This window comes from Alosa alosa, chromosome 9, assembly GCF_017589495.1.
Source record: "Alosa alosa isolate M-15738 ecotype Scorff River chromosome 9, AALO_Geno_1.1, whole genome shotgun sequence".
Taxonomy (NCBI): domain Eukaryota; kingdom Metazoa; phylum Chordata; class Actinopteri; order Clupeiformes; family Clupeidae; genus Alosa; species Alosa alosa.
Genome location: NC_063197.1, coordinates 13,448,825 through 13,458,982, shown reverse-complemented (window position 1 = coordinate 13,458,982; position 10,158 = coordinate 13,448,825). Strand labels below are relative to the sequence as shown.

Sequence of the window (10,158 nt, the reverse complement as noted above, 5' to 3'; positions counted from 1 at the left end):
GCCTCTACTTTCTCTCCCTCTCTTTCTTTCTTTCTCTCTCTCTCCCTCTCTCTCTCTCACACACACACACACTTACTGCCTCATAGAACCCCCCCCCCATATTCACGGAGACTTCAGTGCCAGTGTGGAGCAGAGCAGTGGGAGCTCAACACAGTCAGGGAGGAGAAACTGCTGTCAGAAACCAGCAGCAACGTTTAGTGCAGATTTGGAAATGAAAATAAATATTCATTGCATTACATGTGGGCCTTTTTTAAATAATAGGCATAGAACTTTTGCCCAAAAGATTGCTCACAATGTCGTCAGTCTCTCAGAGAGTCTCATCTCGCCCACTCTCACATTTGACTCTCACACACACACACACACACACACACACACACACACACACACACACACACACACACACACACACGCCATCACAGAGTATTTAAAGAAATGGAAAAGCAGCACATCCCACACTGCTTGAGTGTGTTCCTGTTTCCTGGACTGTCCTCCACAGACATGAGCTGAAGTGTGTGAAGCTCACGGCAACCGTAGAGCAAACGCTGCTCATCGTGCATCAGCTTGGGCTGGGTTTACAGTCACGGAGAGACACAGCAGGATAGGAGAGGGAGACACACACACACACACGCACATATATACACAAACACACCCACACACACATCAGAGCCCTGTGTATTTGATGATGCTTTATAGCGAGCGGCACTGATTTGATCACTTCATCATTATTCATAGCTGCTTAGCTTAGGAAGCGCTGACTACAAATTGTGTGTGTGTGTGTGTGTGTTTATTTGTTTATTTGTGTGTGTGCCTAACCTCAATCACAGCTGTCTGTGACCTTCTGGACATCAAAAGTGGCTTGAGGCTTTGAGCCAAATCCACCTGCTGACCAAAAGAGAAACGTGCGTGTGTGTGTGTGTGTGTGCGCCCCAGTCTGAGGGCTTATGTGTGTGCTTGTTTGTTTGTATGTTTAGCCTTGGGATAGTTGAGAAGTGCGTTTGATGGTTTTTCTTGTTTGGGTATGAGAAAATCATGAAAGTGTGTTGCGTTAGAGAGCTGTGTGTGTGTGTGTGTGTGTGTGCTCCTCCAGTAATTAAAGCAGCCTCTGTGTGATGTTTGCTGCGGTCTCCAGATGGCCGTCCTCCGTGCTCTCTCCCCCGCTGGCCGCAGTGTCTTCTTCAAACACACAGGTGTCTCTTTGTTGTGCGGACCGCGCACCGGGCGCCGCGTGAGGCAGACATACACCGCGCTTTCACGCCCGCCGCGGGAGGCACAGGGCTTTGTCCTACAGCAGGAGACCGCTCGGCCTTCAGGAAAAAAAGAAATGATAAATACACGGGACACAGCTCAGACTTCAGAAAAAAGAAACTACGAGCAGTTGTCAGATAAATACATAGATAGATATATATTATCTTTTTATTTTGATAGATAAAGAGAATAAATAGATAAATCATTTTCTAGAAGGGCCCCCCCCCCTCCCTCAGAAGGTGCATACATAAAAACATGACAATAGTGACCTCTCTCTCTCCTCTACTCTCCTCAGCTGACATCCTGGTGAACTTAAGCGGTATGATATGATAAGTGGTCGTTATAGTAACCCCCCTCTCTCCTCCCGTGTGGTCAGGTGACATCCTGCTGAACGTGAACGGCGTGGAGCTGACGGGTGTGACGCGTGGCGAGGCGGTGGCCAACCTGAAGAACACCTCGTCGCCGGTGGTGCTGCGCGTGCTGGAGATGCGGCCGCCGGACGAGAGCTGCCTGGAGAGCATGCCGCCGCTGCTCTCGCCCTCGTCCTCCGTCTCGCCCTCCTCGCCCGCCGACGCCAAGCTGCCGCCGCTGCCCAACGACGACTACTCGCCCCTCTGGGTCTCCTGGCTGCAGCTGCCCAGGTGAGGGACGCTCGATCTTCCAGCCGCACTACAATGGACACGCTACTGAAGCCTCTGCTACAACAATTAGCTTCCACTATAATGGGACTGGCTACACCAGACGTGAAAGCCCAGCATACATTCAAAAATATTAGACTGGTCTTCTAGAACTAGTTTGACACTCTGCAAATGGAGCGTTTCAATTGCGGGCCAAATGTAGCACGGCTTTTAGACTCAAAGAGAAAAGATTATGTATATATATTTCTATAATCTGAATTTGAGTTGAGGACAGACATAAACAAGTATTTTTTACACAACTACAACAAGGACATTCAAAGAGCAAGTGGCAACCATAGATCTGATCCAAGACACATGTTCCTTATCTCTCTCCCGACGTCGTACCTATTGACCCCTCCCTCGATTCTCTAGCCTTTCCTCTGAAATGCCTTTTAGTCCCCTCGCGCCTGACCCTCGCTCTCCTGCTGTCCTCTCCAAACTTGACTGTGACAGGGCCAGCTGGGAGGCCAGGCTGCACTGAATAATAATCAGCCCCCAAAACTTTTTTTCCGGAACTTTCTCTCAGCGGAGGCAGTGTCTTCTCCTCAGAGAGATGTCCCCTATCGAGAGACTATCGCCCCCTATGTGTCTCTCTCTCTCTCTCTCTCTCTCTCTGTTCACCTCTGCAATCTTCCGTGTCTTTTTCCTCCCTCCTTTCTCTCCTCTCTCTCTCTCTCTCTTTCTCTCTCTCTCTCTCTCTCTCTCTCTCGCGCCCCTGCTTGTCTTCATGCACTCTCGCCTAAGAGGCTTAGCCGACTGAGACTGTGCCAACAACATTAAATGGATTTAATCCCGGGACCACTTCCCATCCCGCCCCCCCCCCCCATTCCGCATGTCCCTCTGTCCTGAGGTGTGATTTTTCAGGGGCGTCGCTGGGTGGAGGGATTAATCCTCCACCTCCTCCATCTCCATCGCACTGGAGGCCAGAAAAGGCTGAGCCTCGTCGAATGTAAATGGCTACTTCTGACATCTTGCTCCAGGCACATCTACTTAGCTCCAGACGCACAGTAAACAGTAAAAGTCCCCGTCGTCAACAAATTGCTCCACCAGATAAGTGGATGCAAACCAATTATGTGACGGCTTGTCGCCTTAAGCTGCTAAAACAATAAGGGATGAGCCACCACGTAGGTCTTAGCAACCACCCCCGCACGCCCCCAGGGCCAACAGGACAGTTTATGCTCAGCTGTAGAATGTGAACTAGCTGGGGACTGTTTTCTCTCAAACCACTAGCATTTATCACATACACACACACACACACACACACACAGCTCCCGTGATGTGACAAAGCATCCTGTTTTTTTGTTCCTGCCAGGCACCTGTACTGCTGTAAGGACATCATCTTGCGCCGGAGCACGGCCGGCAGTCTGGGCTTCAGCATCGTGGGCGGCCAGGAGGAGGTCAACTGCAACCAGTCCTTCTTCATCCGCTCCATAGTGGAGGGGACGCCCGCGTATAACGACGGGAGAATACGGTATTTATTACTCAAAATGAATGACACTTAGATTCATTTTTTGTTCTATTTACATGTATTGGTTTAGATACTTGTATCCAAAGATAGGCTATAGGCTATACACCGTCACATCTATGTGTTAGCTGGGTTTTGAACCCAGGGGCGCTGCTAGATAATTTGGGCCCTATGACATATGAATAATTCTGCCCCCCCCCCCCAATAATATAGGGGGGGGCTCTCTGGGGCCCCCGTCAGTGCTGGGCCATTAGAATCGTCCTAACCCACTGATTGAACCTACAGTATGGTGGTGTCGTTGGCAACGCACTCCTCCAATTTGAGCTACTGGAGTACATTCTATCAGTGACTAAAGGGGTATCTCACAGTGTTTGTGATGAATGAATCAACCAACCAACCAATCTATCAGTTTTTCTTGCACAGAATCACCATGCAACATGGTCCCAGTACACTTCACAGAATAACAAATAATCAGATAATAAAAATAGTATCTAGCTGGCTAATATCCAAGAGTTGGAAGTGATGAGCAGTGCGTGTGGTGTTGCAGGTGTGGGGACATCTTGCTGGAGGTGAATGGGAAGAGCACCTGGGGAATGAGCCACACCGCCCTGGTCCGGCTGCTGAAAGAGCTCCGTGGTCGGATCACCCTCACCATCGTGTCCTGGCCCGGGAGCCTGCTATAGGACGAGGGCCCGCCACAGGACGAGGGGCATGAACTTAACACTTTCAAACCTGCTGAGGAGAGAGGGGTGTGGAGCGTAGTCGTACACTGACCCTGCCTGCTGGAGCCATTGGCAGAGGGCCTCTGGATATAAACTTCTCCGAGCTTGTAAAATGGACCCTGCCTCACAGGACGGGGCTCCTGATTAGCCCTGACCACCCCCCCCCCAAAAAAAAGGGGGTGCAGGACATGTGACATGGACCTTGCTCAGGAAGGTGGGACTTGACAAAAGACAGGTACCCGTGTAAAGAGGACACAGGACTTAACTACGGACACTACTGACGAGAGATCGAGTTTAGGCCATGGACATTTCTTCAGGAAAAACAAAGGCATCGTACAATGCGGATCGCAACCGGAGGAAGAACTTGCTCTTCGACCTTGGATATGACTTCAGCGGTCCGAGCCACTTACTCCAGATCTCAACCTTCTAAGGAAAGGTCAAGTGCACGGACCCCCCCACAATTAAGGGGAAGTGACCATCATCTTAGACATTTTGAGGGGGTAAATGGGGTGCTTGCAGCATGGTAATCAACCCCGGAGAGTGGATCCAATGACAGCAGACAGATGCTGCTGCTCTGCCTCTTGGGGAGGGGCTTGCAAAACCAATCCTGCTGATACGGGGAGGGGTGGTTGGGGCAGGGCTGGGGGGATGGGCTTGCAGGTAGATCTAGTCACACTTTAGGTGCACAGCTTTCTGATCTCCCCCTTGAACACTGTGCTCAGTGCATCTGAGCGTGCCCTTCACCCACGCAGCAGAGGGCAGGAGAGGAAGAGAGGAGAGTGGTGAGAGGGACGAGTGTGTAAAGCAGCATTTGGAGTGCTGGCAGAGAAAGAGAAAGAGAGAGAAAGAGAGAGAGGGGATTTGGGGGAGGAGGGGGCACACAAGTTGCCAACTTGATTAGTTTGACGTTAGAAAAAAAAAAACGCGTTTGAGTCATGTTTCGTTATTGTAAATGTTGATGTCGGGGGAAAAAAAAATATGAGTACAAATCTAAGCACTTGTATTGTTGTTTATTTTTCATTTGTTTAGTTTGTTTCGCTGCTTCTTTTCTGTTTCTATGGCCTTTGGATACAAGCTTTGTTTCATGCTGTTAATAACAGTGGTTGTTTTATTTCTCCTTTGTCTTGCTTTCAAGATCAAGGACACATTATTTTGCCAAGTAGTTCTGTCTGTGTTGGTATGTTCTCAGACGCTGTTGCTTAAAACAAACAAACAAACAAAGGTATTCTCAAACCACTGGCGATGTAGCGTTTAAAAAAAAATTATATATAGACAAAAAATAAAGAAAAAAATGTGTTCATAATATCGTTAAAAAAAGTAACTCTACAGAGGTGAGATTGTGGAGGCCTTACTGATTTTCCTACCTTTGGAGGGGAGCTGTGTCGGAGAGAAGCAGGGGCCAGTGGGTCTGTTGGTCAGTGTCTGCATCTCCATGTGTGGCTCTTGTTTGCCTGTGGACCTATCTGTGTCTCGCGTCTCGGCCTGTGTAGTATATTGTAACTGATGGTACCTTTGGTAAATGATCAATAAACTCGTCCTACAAGGCGGACTGTGCCTGAGATGTTTTTACAGCGTGCTCAAATATATTTGCTTGTGTGTATGTGTGTGTGTGTGTGTGTGTGTGTGTGTGTGTGTGTTTGTATGTGTGTGGGTGTGTGTGTGTTTGTAATGGGTGTAGTCCAAAAACAAAGGACACATTCACACAGCTGCTTGAATCAAAACATTTATAAATAATTATCTTTGTAATTAAACAAAATCTACATCCTTCCTAAGGGTAAAACAAAGGTATTAATAACTTACAAATACCCCTGAACAGTTTTGGCACATCAGAGCAGGGCTCAAGTAATATAATTAAATAAATAAATTAAAAATGATCTTCAAGTTTTTCGTCTCCCTCTTTTCATCTCCTATAAATTATAACGCACACTTCAACTTATTATACTTTCATTTGGAGCTGGCAATGTAACAGAAAAAGAATATGGCTCGCACTGAGCGTGTGCTTTGATTGGCTGAGCCAAAGGTAGGCGAGTGACTCCCGGACTCTCTCATTGGTCGAACTGCTGACTGGAATGTCACTCGGCTGCCTCTGATTGGCTCTCCTGGTTGGTGCGGGGCGGTTCCTCATTGGTCTCGCGGCTGCTGCGTTTTTGCCGTTTGTGCCGGGACCGCCTGTGGACCTGACCCTCCTCACTGCTGTGCCTCTTCCTCCTGCTGCTGCTGCTGCAGGACCAGCAGAGAGAGAGAGAGAGAGGAGGGGGAGAGAGAGAGGGGGGAGAGGAGGTTGAGAGAAAGGGAGGAAGAGGGAGGAGGAGAGAGACAGAGAAGGAGAGAGAAACAGAGGGAGGATGGAGTGGAGGGGGAGAGAGGGAGAAGGGGAGAGGAGAGAGAGAGAGGGAGGGAGACAGAGGGAGGATGGAGTGGAGGGGGAGAGAGGGAGAAGGGGAGAGGAGAGAGAGAGAGGAGGAGAGGGGGGGTGAGTGCGGAAGGTGAGCACAGGTGTGGAGGAATAACAGCACACAGAATGCAGGAAGGGCGTGGCTGTAGTACTGGGCAATGGCTTTGTGTGTGTGGTTCCATATCAGCAGAATGCGTGTGTGGGCTGTGTCGGGTCTGTTTTACAAACGCTTGTCTGTTGCTGTGTGAGTTACTGTGTGTGTTTCACTCTGTGTGTGCAGATGGGAGTGTGGTCTGTGTGTTTTGTACATACACTGTAACTGTGTGTTTTACCGTGTGTAAGTTGTGTATGTGACCAGCAGTAGTGCGCAGTGTGTGTGTTGTGTGTGTGTTGTGTGTGTATGTGAGTGTGTAGTTACCTGCGTGAGGACTTGTGTCGTCCCTCGTCCTTGTCCCGATGTCTCCTCTCTCGGTGTCTCTCCTCCTTCTCCCGACTGGACCGCTCACGATGCCTGTCGTGTCCCCGCTCACTGTGGTCCCTTTGACGCTGACGTTCCTCATCACTAACACACACACACACGCACACACACACACACATATATGTAAGCACACAGGCATGCATACAGTACACATGCACAAAAGCACACACACAAAAAGCATACACAAGTTTACACCCATATGCTCACATCCCGATTCTCCCCCACAAGCACACACAAAAACATACCTTAGGGCCTTAGGGCCCATGGCACACACACACACACACACACACACACACACACTCCATATTGAGTGTCATGAGCACTCAATGTCTCAATGAACGCATGGGAGTGGCCACTCCAAGGTTCCTTGGCTGTCAGTGGTACACACAACGTCTCCATCTCTGTAACAGGCCCATCGGCTCTATGGATATGTGGGGATCCCTGGGCCTTAAGCCCTCGGGGGAATAAGCACTGTACTGCCCGGCTGCCTGTGGCGGTAATTGCCTTTCCTGTCCGAGCCATATACAGGCACCATCATCATCATCTCCTCTGGGCGTCCTGTCCTGACCTTTCTCAAGCATGACACAGACACACACACACACACGCAGACACACACACGCACACGCACGCACACACACACACACACACACACACACACACGCCCTGCATCCTCAATACTGAACAAACAGCCTCATTATTTAGTGAGAGGGAGTCCAAGCTCCCAGAGGCCAAAGCTCCTGTCAAAGGGATAATTCATTAATTCACACCCTCTACCCTAGCGCCCCTGTGGGCCTCTTTACACCTTTGACTACGCACGCACGCACGCGCACACACACACACACACACACTTCACAAAGTCACAGGGCGAATATGTGGGAATACAGGTGGCAGGCACAGAGGCATGGGAACACACACTGCAGTGGCGTATTAGTCATGATATTCACCCCCACACTCTCTCTGTGCCACTGAATAATGCTTAGTCATGGGCCTCATGCCATCTCAACGCCCTCCGCACACACACACACACACACACACCATGGTCCAAGTCCTTGAGCGCAGGAGAAGCAACTCGTTTCTTACATTTGACTCCCTCAGCCCTAAACGCGCGCACATACACACACACACACACACACACACACACACACACACACACCACTGTGCAGGCTTAACGTGTCCTTCTATTGAGTGAACATGTGGTTAAGGGCTGTTCACACAAAGAACGATTCACTAATGATAACTGCAAAAAGTATCGTTCTAGCTAATATGAATGACGACGTCCACACATAAACTATAACGATAACGACATGAAGAATAACGTTGGGGATCACTTTCAGAGCGATTTTAGGAACAATAAAAAGATGGCAGCCAATCACAATCCATCAAATATTAGCCATGGGATGCACAAATCTGCACGCAGGCTGAGGGAGAGAGAGAGAGGGAAAGAGAGATGAAGAAAGATGGAGAGAGAGAAAGAGAGAGAGATGAAGAATGAAGAAAGAGAGAGGAGGAGAGAAAGAGAGAGAGAGAGAGAGAGAGAGAGAGAGAGATGATGGCCCGTCTGCAGAGATTTACAGTTCAGGAGGAAGAGAGGGAGGAACAGAGGAAGAGAGGGAAGAGAGGGATGAAGAGAGATATATGATCACTCACCAAACATGTGGACACTCTGTGGGCTATTTTTAGTGCCCTGAGTTTAGACCCTGGGCCTTTATGGATTGGCTGACATTAGTTCAGCAAACGCTAATTAACAAGGACAAGTGTGTGTGCATGTGTGTCGACATGGTCAAGGATAAATCTGTGCGTGTGTGTGTGTGTGTGTGTGTGTGTGTGTGTGTGTGTGTGAGTATGGGTGTGTGTGGATGTGTGTGCATGTGTGTCATTTTGGTCAAGGATAAGTGTGTGTGTGTGTGTGTGTGTGTGTGTGTGTGTGTGTGTGTGTGTGTGTGTGTGTGTGTGTGTGTGCACATGTGTGTGCATGCGTGTCAAGGAAAGAATGAAAGAACGTGTTTATGCACCATAAAAACTTGGAGCATAGTAAATAAGACAATAAAACATGTTTGTGTGCGTACACGTGTGCATGTGTATGAGTGGGAGGAATCAGCAGAGATAGTGTTCCCCTTTCATATCGTCAGGTCAATTCAAAGCCCTTAGCATGTGTGTAAATCAATTCTCACTGCAATAAACACCCCAGAATATGCTTACAGTGAAATGCATGCGAGAGTGACCGCAGAAAACAGTGACAATGAGGATGGGAGACTGTGTAATTCATGTGTGCTTATGAGTAACCCTGAAGGGTGTGTGTGTGTGTGTGTGTGTGTGTGTGTGTGTGTGTGTGTGTGTGTGTGTGTGTGTGTGTGTGTGTGTGTCCGCGCACGTGTGAGGTCTTGCCAGCTGGAGAGAGGACAAACCTGTCCACGCCGAGCTACAGGGATGAGATCATATTCAGAGGACAAGTGTTCACCAAATGGCCAACCAGCTGCTGAGAGGTGCACCAGCCAGAAAAAGAGAGAGAGAGAGAGAGAGAGAGAAAAGAAACGACAAGAAAAGAGAGGGGAAAAAGGAGTAGGAGGGAGGAAGACCTGTAAGACAGAAGGCGCAGTGGAGAGGAAGAAAGAATGGAGGGGGTTCCTGCAACATGTAGGAAGCTATAGATAGCAAGACCATGGGGCGTCAGTCAGATTAGTGCCCGGGAATTTTAAATTGGATGCATTTGTCAGTTAAAGCTTCTAGAATGATCTGAGAGCCTTCGCAATCCCAAACCAAATAAAATAGCCAATTTATATTCCGTCCTGACCTGACTATTGCTCTTCGAAAAACACAGACAAGTAATTCAGAACATTCAAGATCATTGTACAGCCAGCTCCTGTTGAACACAGCATAAAAACCACCATCATTTATTTTGATGATGAATCAAGGATTTAACAAGTCCATGCCATCCTCTCCTGTCCTATGGCAGGGATCTCAGTATAGAGACTGTGCTGGTTGTGTAAAGCTAGCCTGCCTGCTATCAGGTATAGGTGTTAAACTGCACTGCCTGAGTCTCTGGGGGAGAGGGAACCTATGACAGTTTGAAGAGTGAGGGGCGCTAGCTAGAGCGCTAAGCTGCTAACAGCCTCTCAGAGGCCCAGTGTGAGTGCAGGGGCAGACTCAAGGAGGAAGGCATGGGCTTTAAGGGATGA

The 10,158-nt window shown here is 48.8% G+C and overlaps 2 protein-coding genes across 7 annotated transcripts in view; one reads left to right on the top strand and one right to left on the bottom strand.

The window, feature by feature from the left end:
• The window catches only part of lnx1 (ligand of numb-protein X 1), a 49,630-nt gene extending 45,017 nt beyond the window's left edge, over window positions 1–4,613 (top strand). The window contains 3 exon segments of the mRNA XM_048253632.1: window positions 1,622–1,886; window positions 3,235–3,393; window positions 3,935–4,613. Of these exon segments, the coding sequence (XP_048109589.1) occupies window positions 1,622–1,886; window positions 3,235–3,393; window positions 3,935–4,070 (560 nt within the window). The 3' untranslated portion in view covers window positions 4,071–4,613.
• A 1,206-nt stretch (window positions 4,614–5,819) lies between these two features.
• fip1l1a (FIP1 like 1a (S. cerevisiae)) overlaps window positions 5,820–10,158 on the bottom strand; it is a 32,199-nt gene continuing 27,860 nt past the window's right edge. For 5 of the 6 annotated variants that reach the window (XM_048253625.1, XM_048253626.1, XM_048253630.1 and 2 more), the window contains 2 exons: window positions 6,923–7,066; window positions 5,820–6,329 (listed from right to left, as the gene is read on the bottom strand). In XM_048253625.1, the coding sequence (XP_048109582.1) occupies window positions 6,182–6,329; window positions 6,923–7,066 (292 nt within the window). In that variant the 3' untranslated portion in view covers window positions 5,820–6,181. The remainder of the gene's footprint in view (window positions 6,330–6,922; window positions 7,067–10,158) is intronic. The other variant, XM_048253627.1, reaches the window with a different exon arrangement.